This window comes from Desmodus rotundus, chromosome 5 (genome assembly GCF_022682495.2).
Source record: "Desmodus rotundus isolate HL8 chromosome 5, HLdesRot8A.1, whole genome shotgun sequence".
Lineage (NCBI taxonomy): Eukaryota > Metazoa > Chordata > Mammalia > Chiroptera > Phyllostomidae > Desmodus > Desmodus rotundus.
Window position 1 is genome coordinate 125579640 of NC_071391.1, and position 17298 is coordinate 125596937.

The following is a 17298-nucleotide window of genomic DNA, read 5'->3' on the forward strand; positions in this document are numbered from 1 at the left end:
TAGGGCAGGAAGACTGCCTTCAGTAAATAACCGCAAGTGGCTGCAAAGGGCCCAGTGGGGCGAAGCACCAGCAGCCTGGGCTCAGCTTCAGAAAAAGCCCTCCCACGATTACACTTCTCTAGAAGCGCCAAGCAATCGGTCTCCTAACACTGAGAGGGCAAGGTCACGTGACCGGCATCGGTAAAGGCCCATGTGGAGGTGTCTGAGGAGTCTATGCTTAAAAGCTTGCCCTGACTCTCCTGTTTTTTTGGAGCCTACTTAAACACGGGGTTTTGTTTGTTTGCTTGCTTGCTTTTTGTTTTGGTCTTGCTGTGATTTCTAGCGTGAAGGCCTCAATTTCTACACAAAACTGTAAACCAAGGTCACTCCAGAGAGGGGGCCCTCATAACCTGTACCGGGCAAAGGGTGTTCATCTGCCCCCTGCCTTCAGGCCACCAACTAATCCTTAAACTTCTTAGTGCTCCACAGCGCAGGTCTAAGTAAGCCCTGCCAAAAGCTCAGTAGAGCGTTGATCATAGTCTTTAGACACCAGAATTAAGAAATAAATACCAAGTTGGAGAAACGGCTTAAAACCTTTAAGAAATCCAGGGAAACTGTATTCTGCAGAGAACAGGCCAGCCAATGAGTATGGGGGAGTCAAGTTGGAAAGAGGAACACTACTGTTAAAAAAAAAAAAAGTTGAGAAAAAATCTGTCGCAGCGGAGGCGTCCAGAGAGTTGAAGGACTCGAAACCGGCCAGTTTTCTCTCGCTGACACTGCGGGTGGCGAGCAAGGCCAGCGCGTTCCCAGCAGGGAGCCTGGCAGGTCGCGGACGCCTGCAGCGGGTTCCCGGGAAGGCTCGTTCTCGGAGTTGGGGACTCTGGACCGGCGGGCCTCTCCCTGGATTTGTGACGTGCCGAGGGCAGCAGTGGTGACGGGGTCACCACACAAAGCCGGGACGTCGGGGCGGAGGCCTCCCAGGCTAAGAGCCCCAATGGGATGGGAAGGGGGCGGGGAGCAAGGCGCTCCCGGGCGCCCGGGCTCCCCGCAGCATTAAAGTGAACGCCGAGTCCGCTGCGCGTGCGGCGAGAGGCTGGCGCCGGGGCGGGCGCGAGCGCTCATCCCGCGCCTGGCTGCTGTGGCCACGGTGGCCTCCAGCGCGCCCAGCTCGCCGGAGCCGCGCCACGCCCCCGCGGGGGTGGAGCAGAGGCCAGGGGCGGGTCCGCAGCTGGCGGCGCCCGGGCTCGGGGCAGGGGCTGTGGCAGCAGCTGCAGCAGCGGCGGCGGCGGCAGCGCCAGGAGCTGTTGCAGCAGAGGCGGAGGCTGCTCCTGGACGCGTCCGGGCCGCGCAGCCGGAGCCCCAGCCCGGAGGCGCCGGGCGGTGCACTAAGTGCTGCTGCTGCCCCCCCGCCGCCTCCTGGGCCCCCGCCGCCACACGGGCCCTTGCTGTCGTCCGCTCCCCCATCGACCCCGCCCGCGTGTGCGCCCCAGCCGGGACGCCGCCCCCGGCCGGGTCTCCCCTTCTTGGCCGCACCTCCCATGACAGCACCCGCGCGAAGATGGCTGCGAAGGGCGCACACGGCTCCCACCTGAAGATAGAGACCGAGCTGGAGCGCTGCCGCGCCGAGGGCCACTGGGACCGCATGCCCGAGCTGGTCCGGCAGATGCAGGCTATGGTCGTGCCCAGTGGAGGAGGCCACCGGCGAGCCATTCCGGGCACATCGTTCACCTCTCTGGACACCGGTGAGTGAGGGAAGGGGCTGATTCACCAGCTTGAGCGCGCGAAAAGCGCCGCCTCCTCCAGGAAGCGCGCCCCGACTGCCCCCCAGCCCACGACGGCCGTCTTCGGTATTACTCTTCCTGTATTGCTGGTCTTAGGAGTGCCCGGTCAGTTAGAAAGGCTCTTCTGGCCCAAGAGAAAAGTCATGCAGGTTGGGTGGTTTGGGGGAGAGAGATAAACGTCTTCTACCCTGTGCCCTTTAGGATCTTGTGGGCAACTCCGTCTACTGGGACCTGGTGGTACCGGCATGTGCCAGATTAGGGCTTGGACTGGACTCTTGCACCGCCCCTCCACTACCCCCAATCCCCGCCCAGGTCTTTAAACTCCATCAGATGAAGGCTGTGTGTCTGTCCTTGCCTTACCTCTCCTTCCCCCAAGTCAAGTTGACAGCGGAGCTCTGTCCACAACAGACCTAGCTGGAATGGTTGATAAGCACCAGGGTGGGGTGGTGAAGAGTGAAAGAGGATTGGCAGGCCTCAGTTTCCTCATTTGTGGCCAAACTGGGGACCTTCTAGCTTTGGTAGCCCGAGGCTTAAACGGTAGGGCTGGTTTGGCTAGGCTGGACTCTCACTCTGCGCTGAGGTGGGAAAGCACCCGGATGCGGCAGTGGGGGAAGCCCTGCCCAGGTCTCCAACCTCAAATCCTATCCCTCGTGCTTTCAGCTCCACCTGGAGAGCCCTTCCTGAGCCCTAGCTTCCAGCACTTCAGAGCCCTGTGGAACGGGGTAAATAAATATAGAGAGAGTTTTGAAGCCTGCCTGTGGAAGGCTTTGTGGGGGAGAAGGAATGATAATAATAGTAATAGTAATAGCTAACACTTATCTAGTACTCACTGTGGGCCAGGCACTGTCCTAAGCACTTTAATCCCTTCATTAATTCCTCCCAACAACCCCATGAAGCAGGTACTCTTGTTCACCCCACTTACAGATAAGGGCACTGAGGCACAGAGAAGTTAAGTTAACTTGATCTTCCAGTTGATAAATGGTAGAATCAGAATTTGAACCCAGGCTTCTCAGTACATCCTTTTAACTACTTGCTCTCCTACCTCAAAGGTGTATAGCACACAGTTCCAGCTTGAAGAGTTGCCGAGATGGATGGGGAGGCAGGAAGGCAATCACAGGGCAATTGTGTGTTAGACTGTGGAGCTCAGAGGAAGGGGAGAGGGTTTCAGGAAGTGGCAGAATGTGTGCTGACCTCTGACTGGTGCTGGGAAGGGCAGCCTGTGTCTGCCCAATGAGGAAGAAGGGTAGAAGGACACTGAGGGGTCCTAGGTGGCAGGGATGCACAGTCGGTTTGAACCTTTGAGGTAGGTCTAAGTGTGACAGTGAGGGACAGTATCCAGAGCTGGCACATATATGGGAGAAGCTGGTGAGCTCCCCTTTACAGGGAAGAGTAGATAAATTGCAAGTTCCCTTCTGTCCCCCGTGTGGGGTAAAGTGCTGGGGTGAGTCTGGCAAGGGTGGAAATGGAAAGTGACCCACGCAGAGGGCATTGGAGCCTGGGACAGATGTGGGAATGTGAGTGAGGTCGGCACTACAGAGAAACACATTGGGACCAAGACAGGAACCAGGACTCCCCGAGTCCATGCAGTATTCCCTAAGTTCTTTAGAGGCTCAGGGACACTGACTAGTTAATTCATTGGTACCCCAGGAAGAAAGGGTTTAGAGAGCCACACTAGTTAAGAAATTGGACCTAATGGATTAAATATCATTAACAGACTTTTTTAAACTGCAGGACTTATCAGGGCCTTTAATAAGCTCCCCTGCATGTGATGGAAAAGCCAAGGGAAGAGTATAAATACCAAATTCCCCAAACTTAGTGTATTCTGTGAAGCATTGTTGGGCAACGGCGTTGTGGCCTCCTTTATAAATGGTATTCTATAAAGTGCTTTCTCTCTGTATTTTTAAATTTTTGTAAACAAGCTTGTGAGAAAGGCATAAATTATTGTCCCCATTTAAACACAGGGACACCAAGACTCAGAGAAGTCACGTGTGTACGTGGCAGAGCCTCTACCCAAGCCTGAGTCCCTGCTGCCAGGTCTACTAGCGACAGAGTGGGGCACACAAAGCCTGACTTGGCTTCACTGTGGGGACTCACCAGCCCAGGGGAGACTGAAGCATGGTGGGGGAGTCTCTTCTGCCAACTTTTGGGTTTGGTTCTGTGAGTGACTTTCCCCCCTGTTAAACCCAGATACACTATTCCAAAATGCATGCGCATGAGCAAGGAAAACAAGTGACTCCCAAAGCCCAGGCCTAGAGCATTTTGGTTCTCTCTTCATGGGGCTCTTTTTTTCTTTTCTTTTTTTTTTTAATTGATCTTAGAAAGAGGAAGGAAGAGAAAGAGATAGAGAGGGAAACATCAATTTGTTGTTTCACTTAGTTATGCATTCACTGGTTGATTCTTATATGTGCCCTGACGGGGGAGCGACCTTGGCCTATCAGGACGACTCTCTAATCAACGGAGCTACCCAGCCAGGGCTCTCCACAGTTGTTAATCACTGTAGGGATTGAGAACCCGTTTTCTGGGATGGGAAGGGGTGTTTGTGTTGATGCCCCTGCAGCCTAGGAGGGAGATTCTTCCAGTCCTACACCTGGCCTGTTAGACTCCTACAGTCAGTGACTGGAAGCTTCAACAGTTATATAATTGGGGAAAGGGGAGGAAAGTATGGGGGCAGGGAACCCAAACCCCAGCTGAACCCCATTTTACAGACAGAGGCCCTGCTGTATCTGTGGGGTTTCCTTCAGAAACCCAAAATCCCTGAACGTGGATTTCACTGCAGGGAGTAGGAGGGGAAGGCCCAGCTCGGGGTGCCTTTCTGGTCTGGTGGGAGTGAAGGACCAGGAGACACTCCCCCAGAAGGGGCCCCTACCCGCTTTTCCTGTCTGGGGAGGCTGCTCCCCGCCAGCCACCCAGGAGGATGGTAGTGCTGCTTTTTTGTACATTTACTTTCCAACTCACATCCGGTTTAGAGTTGCTGAGGATGGAGCAGAGTACGCTGTTTGTGGTGAGGTTTGTTCGTGTAAAAAGAAAGAGCCCATCCAAGTGGTTAAAGAGAAAGAAAAGAAAACTTGATTATGAAAAATTTCCAAAACGTCCAAAAAGTAGAAGTAGAGACAGTGAATCTCTTTGTTCATCTATCAGCAGCATCCCTGTTCATGAATTCATGAACTGTCTCGTTTGAGCTATTTCTATCCTCGTTTCTCCCTTGCGCTGCAATATTTCAATATGTATTACACTTATTAAGTAAGAACTCTTGAAAGTTCTCACCATTACTGCAGCCAGCCTCTCTGATCTAATGACTGCATTTTACAGCTCGTTTGTCAGAATCAGGATCCAAGAAAGGCCACACACTGCATTTGGCTAGTAAGTTGGGTCTCTCTTTTCCCCCCATCATTTTATTATGAAAATTTCAAGCATACAGCAAAGTGGAAAGAACCTCCCTGATTCTGATGTTCTCTCACTGTGCTTGCCGTGTCACATCTGCCCCTCTCTCTGTCCATCCTGAACTCTTTCCTAATCTGTGCTCACCACCGCCCAACCTTTGCTTTTAACTGAATAATTTTTTTTGATCTGGAGATTGTTGTGAGTGTTTCTTCAGGTGAGTTAAAGGGGATGTTTGAGGCAGGTGGCCTCTCGCTAGTTTCGGCCTCTTCCTCGTCTGTCGGTGGTTGGAAAGTCCCAAACCTCTGCAGTCCTGTGAGGTGAGCAGCTGTGGAGACCGCTGTGACCCCGTGTGACCTAGTGAGGAAGGGCCTGGTCTGAACTCCAGTCCAGGCTTGCTGGCTGGACGCAGGTTTCCGGGCAGCCAATTGGTAGGTTGTGGAGAGGGGAACATCTTTCTGCAAATTGGGGTGCGGGGAGGAGGCAGGTGTCCTTGAAGTGGCCCTCTCTGACCTGGCACCCTGAGAGAAGCCTGGACAGGGGTGGGAGCAGAGAGGAAGCCAGCTGACAGAGGTCTTCAAAACAAGGTGGGTGGGCAGACTGGGTGGCCACTAGGGCGTGGCCTCATTTAGGTCTCTGTCAAGGGCGGGGGCTGGGCTGGGCTGGGCTGAACTCCCCGAGTCTGTGTCACTTGGTCAGGAAGGCCTTCCTCATGCCGATGGTTGGGGGTGGGGAGGAGAAGCTGGAACACTTTACCCACGCCGGGTAGGGGGTCGATTTTGGACAGCATGATGATAAAAAGCAATTTGTTTACCTTTAGAGAAAGACAGGAAAGCCTCTATTCACCTGCATTCTTATTTAACAACTGAATATCTAGAACTTTTCATTCCAAAATATCCTTCAGTCCCATAGACTGGCCAGTTGAGAATAGTGGGATGGAAAGAAAGGGGGAGAGAAGAGAAAGAATGGCACAGGGAGAAGAAGAATTGAGCAAGGAAGAAAAGAAAGTACATTCCCAACACCTACTGAGTGTCTCCTGACCCTAACAGAGACATCAAATGGGGGGTAAAGAGGGGGGGAAAATGCTCTGGAGAAGGACCTGAAGTGTTTACAACAGAGTCTGAAGCCTCTAGGTATAAAACAGTGAGAGCAGTTCTCATTCCTGCCCTTGGAGTTACTGTTAGCTTTTAACCCACTGCTTACAGCTCTTACACTGTTCTTCATTTGTAGAGTACCGGAGACTCTGCTGTACGTGGGATGAGGGAGGCGGACTGTTCTTTGGCTGTTCATGTTATTGTTATGGGCTAAGGCCCATCGAGTGTCTCCATTATCATCTATAAAATGGGAATAATATCTGCCTTTGTGCTGATTAAATGATACTGTACAGGAAAGTACCTGGTACTCAGTAGGCCCTCCACAAACATTAGTCCCCCTTTCTCCTTTTCTTCCCTTTCGCATTAAAAGGCCCTCTCCCAGTTTAGAGCAGCGCTTCTCAACTGATCTGTGAAGGAGCCGTTTTATGTTTTTACATTCCCAATCTGACGTGCTCCAGTACTTTTGTGAGATACACAAACTTGTACCCTTCCCGTTTTTTATTATTCCAGTCAACAAATTTAAAATCATTCTGCCGTGTTACTATCAGCCTTTGTGAATGTGTACTCTAAATTTCTGCACTTACCTCCAGCGACTGGGTCACAAACACTCACAGACCTACCTGTTCCAGGCCACTGCCCACACTTGGAGCAGCAAGTGTTCAGAGGACACTCCCATCATTCTGAGGAGTGGCGCTGCCCTGGGGAGTATTTCCAGATTGAGGGTTGCCTGGAAGGAAGCTGGCTTCTTTAGGCTGGAGAGGAATGGAGCCAATGAACCATGGGGAGCTCTGGGCGGGGCAGTTGACTGGGGAGGCAGGGCCAGGTGGCAGGAAGGCTCTGCTGCTGTGAACTGGATGGGGAGCTGGCTGTACCCAGCATTGGTGCACTTGAAGGAGGAGGGCGGGGACCAACCCCAGAGCCTGGGGAGGGGCGGTTCCCTTCGAGGAGCAGCTTCCTAACCCCACCCCTGGTTTTTATAGAGGCAAAACAGGTGAGGGAGAGCAGTTTGCCTAGAGGCCCACCTCTCAGGACAGCTGCTCAGAAACCCACTGCTAAGCATCCCACCCCAACTTCTGGCTGAGATGAGTGCCTTTCATTCCGGGGTTGATTTCAACTTTTATCTGTGAATGGGTAATATGTCCACAGGGGCCAGCCTTCCAAAGGTACCCACTGAAAGTGAAAAGTCTTCCCCTGTTTCCGCCCCCTTTCCCAGTAAACCAGCAAGATTATCAGATGTTTGTGTATCTTTTTCACATATGGAGTCCAGCAGAAGTGACGCCAGTGAGTATGGCTGGTAGGGTACGTGAACATCTGGCATTAGATGGACAGCAGTCTGAACATGTCACCTAAGATGTCATGTGGTGTGCTTGAGTGTGATAGGGTTATGTTACAGAATCACATGCTTATGATTTTGTAATAAAAGATTTTTATGGAATAAAAAATGGGCATTATTTGTGCCGGACCCTGTATTTTTATGGATGCCTAAACACCGGTGGCCCATTATGTCCACCGTGTGGACTCTGCTTTCTTATCAATTTATTTTGGAGTTTATTCCATAGTAGCACATACTGAGCTTCCTCATCCCTTTTTATGACAGCGTGGTGTCCCTTTTTATGAGTGTACCATGCTTTAATCAGCTTCCTGTTGATGGACGTACAGGTTGTCTCTGATTTCGTGCTGTTACAAATAATGCTGCAGGAGCAACCTTATATGTCGGTTGCTTTACACATCTGCAAGGACATCCATAGGAGCAGAATTGCTGGGTCAAGGGGAATGCACAAAAACGATTTTGATATGTGTTGCTAAACTGCCCTTTGTAGACGTCCCACCAACTTCAACCTGACCAGCAATGGATGATAGTATGAACCCGGCACTTGCCTGGCCATGTCCTCCAAATGTTAGTTTTAGAAATGGTGAGGTGGGTAGAGCAAAGGATCGGCTAAAAGGCTTTGGTGTCCTCAGAGGGAACATCTCCTCTGACTGTCTTCTGGGATCTGGGCTTTGGGGATGCTCTCTGCATGGAATCTCCCCTGCGGATGGAGAGTCTTCTTCAGACACATGCAATCTGGGACGAGTGGCTTTGAGTTGTGAGCAAACTGCAGTGGTCCTGAACGTGAGGAGTCAGTGGCATCCCCAGGCAGGTCTGAGGATGCCTTCCTGACAGCAGAAAGCGCACTCTGAAGAGACTGGACCAAGCACACCCTCCAGGAGGCATTTGGGATTCACATGTGACTCCCTGAGCCTCCTGGCTTCCTCCTGCGGTGGTGGAGAGGCTCCCATTCACTTGGCAGCTATTTACTGGGCTCCTATATTGAGTGGTGGGCCTGGGCCTTGCCCTGGTTGAAGGGGGAAAGTCAATGACCCAGTGACATCAACCACAGCCACCCGAGACCATCATGAAAGCACGCTTGACCTCTGGCCCTGCACGCTGAACACCCGAATCCCATCTCCACCCGAGTCGCTTTGGCTGTGGGTAGCAGGAATCCGATGGTCACAAGACTGGAGTTTTCAGTGTGGTAGGGGAGGCAGCAAATCAGACCGAGCAGTACAAATTCACCCGCTGGGTGGGGAGGTCTGCAGATAAGCTAACAAAGGAGAGAACTCCAGAAAGTGCCAGTACTAAATCTCTTCAAGGAATTGCCTTGCTGCACAAGTAAATCTGCTTCCCACCTTCCCTCTGTACTTCGTTGCCAGGTTCTCCCCTGGTCGTGGTAAATAAAATACCTTCAGAGTGGAGAACACCCAATATGGTTACGTGGAAATTGGGAGCGTGGGCAAATGCATTATTAAACTGCTTCACATTTTCTTCTTCTTTGGACTTTTGGAGAAATTCCTTCTTGGTTTAAAAACTTGTTCCCCACAATGGGGCATGGGTGTGACCTTGTCCCTCATTTTAAATTCTGGAATTCTGGGAATTTGTCCCAAGTCCTAGGAACTCTGCCTCCCTGACCACTAAACTACAAAAGCCGAAGGGGTGGTTGGTTTATGCTGGCACAATGGCAGAATGCCTCCTTCTGTTTTGTCTTTAAGGCTATTTAAGTTTATGGAACTAGCGACTTTACTGATTTTCTCAAACCTGGGCCATTTACGTGCTGGAGGGGCGGGGGGGCGGGCAGTAGTTGGGTGAGTACAGGGACAGGTACCAGTCTCCACATTTGCCAAGTTCAGGGGGTCGCTGCTCCGTTTTTCAGATGACTTTGGAAAACTGCTCCTGGCGGAGGCCCTCCTGGAGCAGTATTTGAAGGAGAATAATGCCAAGATAAAAGACTCCATCCCTTTGCTGGAAAAGAGTGAGCCGAAGATGAATGAAGCCAGAAACTATCTGAGCGGGGTCCTCAACCGTGGGAGGCTGTCGGTAAGTCGCCAGCCCCTCCACACCTGCGGTCCCCTTTCTTCTCCTGCCTGCTGTCTGCCGTCAGTCTCCCCGGGCCATTCGGTCACCTGAACAGCGAGTTTCTCTCTGCAGGATGGTAGCCGCTAGCCACACGTTCGCTCGAAATCTGGCAACCCCAAATTGAGATGTGCTGTTAGTATAAAACACACAGTGGAGTTTGAAGACTTAGTACAAAACAAAAAATGTTAAATATAGTTAATTCTTTACCTTGATTACATGTTCAGATGATAATATTTTGGATAAATTGGGTTAAAGTGTTATTAAAAATGAATTTTACCTATTTTTACCTTTTTTAATGTGACTAGAAAATTTTCTTAGGAAATTTAGATTACACAGTGGCTTAAGTTATATTTCCATTAGACAGCGCTTGGTTGACCTGGTATGAGCCTGGTCCTGTGTGCTCTTTGGGGTCTCGGAAATAAAACCTTAGTGAGCCCAAGACATAGTTGGAAACAGGCAAACATGCAGAGCAGGCCAGTGACGGAAGAGCTCAGTAACAGGGCAAGCCAGTTTAAGTCCAAGTGCATTTATTGAGCACCTGCTGTATGCCAGGAACTGAGGGGAGGTATAGAGAGAAGTATAGTCACAGCTTTCTCTGGACCTTTACTACTCAAAGCACGGTCCACCCACCTGCAGATTGGGCGTGATCTGGAAGCTGGTTAGGAATGCAGAATCTGAATTAGAATGTGCATTTAACAAACTCTGTTGCATATGACACTTTGAGACAAACAGATTACAGTGTATGCTGACCTGTAGTAGAGGTATTGGTATGTCATTAGAGACCCAAAGAAGATGTGATTTTTCAAGAGATGTTCTAAAGTCATATATTTATTGACCTAAACATTTAATTGCAACCAGCTATGTGCAAGGCATTGTGTTATGTACTTCGAGGGCCATAAAGATGAGTCCAGATGGACCCTGTCCTCTGGAGTTTGCAGGTCTCCTGGGAAGATAAGTCCTATCAGCATGTTGTCCAGTTGGCCCGTGACACATGCCACAGGCATGGTGTACATGCAGAGGCGAGTCCAAGGGGAACACTCCTTAGGGTGAGGCAGGAGTCACCTCAGAGATGGTAGTACTAGAATTGGACCCCTGGGGGAGAGCTGGACCTTGAAGGGCGAGGGAGACAGACATACAGAGATAGGACAGGGCATTCCAAGTTCAGGAAACCGTGTGTAATCTAAGGGTTCCTCTTACAAGAATTTCACTAAAATATGTCAGTAAGCAAGAGTGAAAGGGAACGGTGGGTAATTAGGTAATAAAAGTACACTGGGGCCAGAGGACGGGGGCTGGAACGCCACACAGAGAAGCGCCTGGCTTTTTCTATAAGCCGGGCCGGGAGGGTGTACTGGAAGGTTAAGGTTACTGCCTTTAGACTCTACAGGGATTATTGTAGCTCTGGGAGACTTTGTATCGGATTAAAATAGCCGCTTGACCCTGAGCATGTCCCTTGACCTTTTGGGCCCTCCAGCTCTGCATCTGCCGATCAAAAGGGTTGGACTTGATCAGTGGGTCCCAAGGTTTTCCCACTAAGACCCCTTTTATTTTCTTTCCAGTAGACTCCATGAAGTATTTTTAAATTGTTTTTAAAATAAAGACGACTCTGGCTTATTGTAAAAAGTTCACTGCACAAACAAGTAGTTCGAATAATAAGTCAAAGTCCTCGTATGCCAGCCCTGCCCCCACACTCATCCCCACCCCCAGCGTGGAGCACTGTTCCCCACTGGGTGTGTGACCCACACTCCTTCCTCTGTTTTTTAACAAACACACGTACACACATACAAAGCTTTCTCTTCTTATTAGAATCACAGGATACATATTTGGCAGGCTGTGCTTTTGCACGAGAACTTTCACCCGGAGCTTTCTCCATGCCAACCTCTCGTCCTCTGTATTGGCCAAATATATACACATGCATTGTTGTGAAAGTTGTTTCGTCCATCACATCACATTTATTAAGTGCAAATTTGACCATGCTTGATTCATCAAAGACACACATAGGTACTGATAACATTGAGAAAGTCCCTGTTATCCAGGCCAAAGCCAAAAAACATAATGCTGATCAGGCAAAATAAAATATTAAAATAGTGTATGGGGTTCTCCATCTTACCCCAAAGGCCAGGGTGTGGCTGGGGGAGGGGGTGCTCTTCCTGGCAGCACATGAAACTCCGGGTAGACTCCCGTGTGCCCTGAGTATCTGATGGGACGAGGAGAATGGAGAAGTCGTCCCAAGGCACCTCCTCAGGGTCGCTTGAGACCTACTCTCGGTGACCTCTAAGCTCCTGCCTAGCTCGGTTCTGTGGACTTCAGTGAAAATGAACCATTTGTCATAAGTTGTCATCCACTGAGCCCAGGCATCACGCCATCTCCTGGTTGCCTTGTAGGGACCCTCTCAGTGGTACTTCCTCGTATCCCCATTTTCCACGTGAAAAGACTGAGACCCAGGAAAGGCTGGTCACTTAGCCAAGGACCAGAGTAGCAGGTCCAGGACCTGAGCCCAGGCCTGTTTGTCTCCATATCCCGAGTTCTCATGCTCTTGGCTACTTCTCGGGGCCGTGTCCCTAAGTCCTGCAGTGGAGATAAAACAGTTTTAGGGAGACTCGGATTAATGTAGTAGCGACGGTGACACTCCTGCCCTTACTGGCCCCACTCTGCCTCTGAAGTATTTCCTTACCTGTTTTCCCTCTAACCTGGGGATTCACATGTGGTCGTTCTTCCCTTTTTATTGACAGAGACACTGAGGCACAAAGACTAGGTGACACGCCTGCTCCCCAGCAGAGGGTCTGTTGCCCAGACTGAGCGGCTTCCTGCGCGGCATCCTTGCCCTGGGCCAGGGCTCTGTGCTTCCCTGACCACTACTGGATTGACAGGCCAAGGACGTTTCAAATGCAAATGCACGGGTCCCACAGCGTGTAGCCAGCTTCCAGTTCTGCCAGATATGGGCATTAAAAAAAATAACAGCCACACTGTACCATTTTCTATCATCATCACTTCCTAAAAGAGAATACATCTTAACCCCAAAAAACAAGACAAACGTGCTTTCAGAATTAATGGCAGCTTTTTAAATGGTGCTGATTCAGCTTTATGAAACATTCACCACATTGTCTTTAATTTTTCCCAGTGAGGCGGAAGCTCTGTTGTGCTGTCATTGGTCTACTAGGAACCACAGAGCTCCACCCTGTCATCACCTCGTGCCCCGAAACTTGTCCCTTTGAGCTCAGCTGCCCTTTTCCCTGTTTACGGTAGAACTGGATAATAATAATAATTACTCATGCCCTGTATTTATCATGCTTCTTTCTAAAGAAAAGTTCAAAGCTCATTTCTGGACTTTGCCCTATTCGTGCTCTCGGCACTGCTGTGATGGGAGGTGGGGGGTGGGTGTGCGGGTGTCGCCCTCACAGTGGGGAAACAAGGCTGAGTGGGGAGGAAATGTGCCTGAGACCAAGTGGAGAGAATAGCAGAAGTGTTGCCCGTCTTGGAGGGACCATGGGCTGTGTGCCCCTGGGGTTGTGTAACCTACAGCCCTGGCCTAGGGAGTGGGTGGCCTACTGGGGAGACTAGCAAATGCCCTTGAAAAATTCAGCTCTGAGAGTTAATCAGTAGTCAGCAGGTCAGGCTTGCGGGAGCCAAATGGGTCCGTTTGGTGGAGGCATTGTAGGAATTTAGCAGAGGGGAGCTCCCTGGCAGTCAGGGAGACTTCCAGGAGGAGGTGGGCCTGAGCAAAGCCCCAAAGGATGGAAGACAGTCTGGATAGCTTGAGGGGAAGGGGAGACTGTTCCTGATAGGGGGCCCGTATGAGCAAAGATAAAGGTAGAATGTGTATTCACAAAAACCAAAAAGACCAGTGAGGAGGGAGAACTTGGCTGTCCTGTGCTGCATTTCTCTTCATTGGCTTCTTTTTTTTTTTTTTAAGATTTTATTTATTTATTTTTAGGGAGGGAGAAAGAGAGGAAGAGAAACATCATTGTGTGGTTGCCACTTAAGCTCCCCCTGCTGGGGACCTGGCCCGCAACCCAGGCATGTGCCCTGACTGGGAATCAAACTGGCAACCCTTTGGTTTGCAGTCCGGTGCTCTATCCACTGAGCTGCACCAGCCAGGGCCTCTTCATTGGCTTCCGAGAGGGCAAGAAATGATGGGGAGTGTGGGGGGCTTCCCCTGGGGTCTGTCACATGTGCCCCAGAATCTGATCTCCCTCCACGGAGTGAGGGGAAGCACCTTCCCATGTGACAGAGGCTGGCGTGGGGACCAGCGCAACACCTCCAGGGAACTTTGTGGACAGCATCAATGCTGTGTGGTGGGGACCGTGCCCAGAGCCTGGCCGAAGGGGTGGTAGGCCCTCTGAGCACAGAAGTGAAGACGGCAGACTAGAGCAAGTAGCCTCAAAAGCGGGGCGATCTTGTCCAAGGCCACGTAACTCTCTGGCAGGGCCAACCAGACTTCCTCAGGGCCTGAGTGTCCTGGTATGGGGTGAAGATCTGGGCATAAGCAACACTTGAAAAAGTAGGGCAAAAAGAACAGGTTTGAATTTAGGCCCTTGATTGGGCACTTTTCTTACCTGCTTCTGATAAAATGGGACTGTGGCCCAGTAGGCCTCTCCTCCTCTCTTCTGGCCCACACTGCTGATGTGGCCAATCTCCCCCCAAAGGCCCTGCTTTTGTGTGGGGGCTTCAGCTTGAGGCCTGTCACCTGCGTGGGCTCTTTCCAAGGTTTTTCACCTCGTTGTGTATTTGTGTGTGTGTGTATGCCCCCCAAATGGTATCAGGCCCCACAAAACTTGGCTTGAAATCATTTGGGGGTGCATACATATATATATTTGAACAAGTGCCTGAACTCCTGAGTGCCAGCCTTGGGCTGAAGCTGCTGGGGGCTGCAGGAGAGAGAAGACAGGGCCCAGTCTGCAAGCTGCCTGCAGCGTAGCTGGGTGCATAAGACACACACCTGAAGGGGCTGGGGACTCCTATGAGAATTTCAGTAAGTAGGCCATGGACTGCAGGTGTGGACAGAAGGGAGCCCTCGACATGTGCTCGAGGGTTGGGGAAGGCTTTCTGGAGGAGGAGGGGGTTTCTGAGCAGGGTCTTAGGCAAATTGTCATAGCGCAGTGAGAGAGTGTTCATGCTACCTGATGGGGGTGGCAGCAGGGACTTCGGGCAGGAGCCTGCTGATGTGGCCTTTGTCCTTTCAGCCACGGTACATGTGTGAGGCCATGCTAATCCTGGGCAAGCTGCATTACGTGGAGGGCTCCTACCGAGATGCCATCAGCATGTATGCGCGGGCTGGCATCGATGACATGTCTGTAGGCACCAAGCCTCTGTATCAGATGCGGCTGCTGGCGGAGGCCTTTGTCGTCAAAGGTAGGTATGGGCGCCGGCTGGGGTTCCCCACCCCCACGCCCAGCATGTTACACCCAGGCCCCCCTGTGCTGGGAGCAGGCGGCAGCTGTAGGGCAGCAGCAGATGCTGGGGTGAGGGTGAGCATGCTGGGCCGATGTCCATGATACATCACCCCTGGTAGTGTGCAGGTGCTGACCAGCCAGGTGGACACCAGTGGTAACCGGGCATCCTGGCTGCCAACAGGCACCAGGCTAGATGCCAGAGGACTCAGGTTCTCACCCTGGCTCTGTTGACAGCTAGCTGCCCACTGTGTGCCTTTGGGCGAACTATCTCTTCACCCTTCATATTTGGAAGACAGGGTTGTAATACCTGCCCTCACCAGGTTACCATGACCAAGAGGAATCAGTTGTGTAACCAGGTTGAGAAAGGCTTGAACATGTGCCATCCCCTTGTCGGGCTGGTGCTGGTGGCTGACACTCGCTACAAATCGGGTGCCTGATGGACTAGAGCAGTCCGTCACTTCTCAGGTACTTGTCGGGCACCTGCTGGGAGCGGCCCAGGAAGGTGGTGCCAGGATCCAGTGACAGGCAGGGCAGAACCAGTTCCCAGGGCGAGGGGTGCCGGGGTGGAGACCCAGGCACACAGTGTCAGTGATGTAGGGATGTTCTGGTATAGGAGGCTGCAGGTGGCCCGACTTGGGTAATGGTGCCATCCATCGAGCTGGACCCTGAAGGTGTTTCTTATTAGTTAAAGCCCTACACCCACTTCCTGCTTCAGGCTCCTCCTTCCTGGATTCAAATCCCTGGGACCACAGAGCCCGAGGCGTGGCCCTGGTGGCAGTGAGGTTCCTGGAGCCCTTCTGCCTAAGAATCGTGAATGTTCGATCATCTCCCTATTTCAGCACAAACCAACCCCCAGAGAAAAATCTAGAAATGCGTGTAGACCTGTGGGAATTTGGTGTCTGGCATTGGCAGAGTATTTGTCACCCTCTTTCCATCACATATAGGGACGTTCTCCCCATCTCATATGTGGGGAAACTGAGGCTCAGAGAGGATACATACCTTGTTCAAAGTTACCCAGGGGTGTGAGGTGGAGCCAGGACAGGAGCCTCCACTCTGTGACATTGGCCTTGGAATATGAGTGCCCCAACCCCATTCCTCTGTCTCCCTTGGACACCTGTGCAGGGCACAGCCTCCTTGTCCCTGTTTGTCCACTGCTGGGGCCCTGGATCCCATTCCCCAGTGAGAAACTCTTCTCCCCATCCCAGGAAATCTGCCAAGCATGTCACCCTGGACAGACGCAGCACCAGCCTGCGGGAGGGCAGGTGCCCATCTGAGGTGGTCCAGTCTGTGGGCTCTTCTCCCTTTGCTCTCTTGTCCTCTCCCCTGGCCTCCTGGCACAGGCCAGTCTTGGGGGTGATCTTATTTGGGGTTTGGGTCTTTCAGGCCTCCTGGAAACCACTTCTGCCTCAGACTTCCTGAACCTAACACTTTTCCTTGGGGGTCCTTTCCAGCACTTCTTTTCCTGTAGAACTGGCTCGGTACCTACTGCTCCCTGTCTCCTGCTCTCTACTCTTTCCAGCACTCCTCCAGCTTCTTGGTGGTCAGAGGTGCTGCAGGGGAGGTAAGGAGCCGGGCGTGGGCTGCTCCGTCCTGCGCTGCGCCAGGTCCCCACCCCTCACTGACTGCACGTGACCTCCCACTTGCCTGCTTCCTCTCTGCCTGTCCTCCCTGTCCTGTTGCAGTGACTGTGCCCTGCTGCTTGGCATGCTGAGGTTCCCCTGACCCCGCATGTGCTTGAGACCATGCACGTGGCCTCCGGATATGCATGATGTTGATTTCCTAGCTTTGGGCGGACCCCGTGGGTCTCCCCACGCAGAGACTAGGGGATGGGGATGGCTGGTCATTGGTCCTGACTCCATTTATAAGCAGGGGGATTATATTAGTCAGTTCTATTTCTCTCAGTTCTGGAGGCTGGGAAGTTCAAGATCAAGATACCAGCAGGGTCTGCTTGGGTTGCAGATGGTGGCTTTCTCACTGTGTTCTCACATGGCCCTGCCTCCATGTGTGAGCATGGAGAGACCCCTCTCTCTTCCTCTTCTTATAAAGCCGCTAATCCCATCACAAGGCCCCTCCCTCATGACCTAGTCTAACCCTAATCACCTCCCAGAGGCACTGTCTCCAAGTACCAATTCACTGGGGGACTGGGACGAGGGGTATGGGGGACACACACAAACATTCAGTGCAGAGAAAGGATAGTGGCCACAGAGTTCACGGAGTGACAACACTTCCTCAGCCCTCACTCCGTGCAGGCATGCCCCCATTACATCCGCACGGCACCCCTG

At 51.9% G+C, this 17298-nt stretch overlaps 1 protein-coding gene across 1 annotated transcript in view; it reads left to right on the forward strand.

Annotated features, from left to right (window-relative positions):
- Positions 1 to 933: 933 nt before the first annotated feature.
- TTC7A (tetratricopeptide repeat domain 7A) overlaps positions 934 to 17298 on the forward strand; it is a 113646-nt gene continuing 97281 nt past the window's right edge. The window contains exons 1-3 of the mRNA XM_024552841.4: positions 934 to 1721; positions 9424 to 9587; positions 14807 to 14975. Of these exons, the coding sequence (XP_024408609.2) occupies positions 1538 to 1721; positions 9424 to 9587; positions 14807 to 14975 (517 nt within the window). The 5' untranslated portion in view covers positions 934 to 1537. The remainder of the gene's footprint in view (positions 1722 to 9423; positions 9588 to 14806; positions 14976 to 17298) is intronic.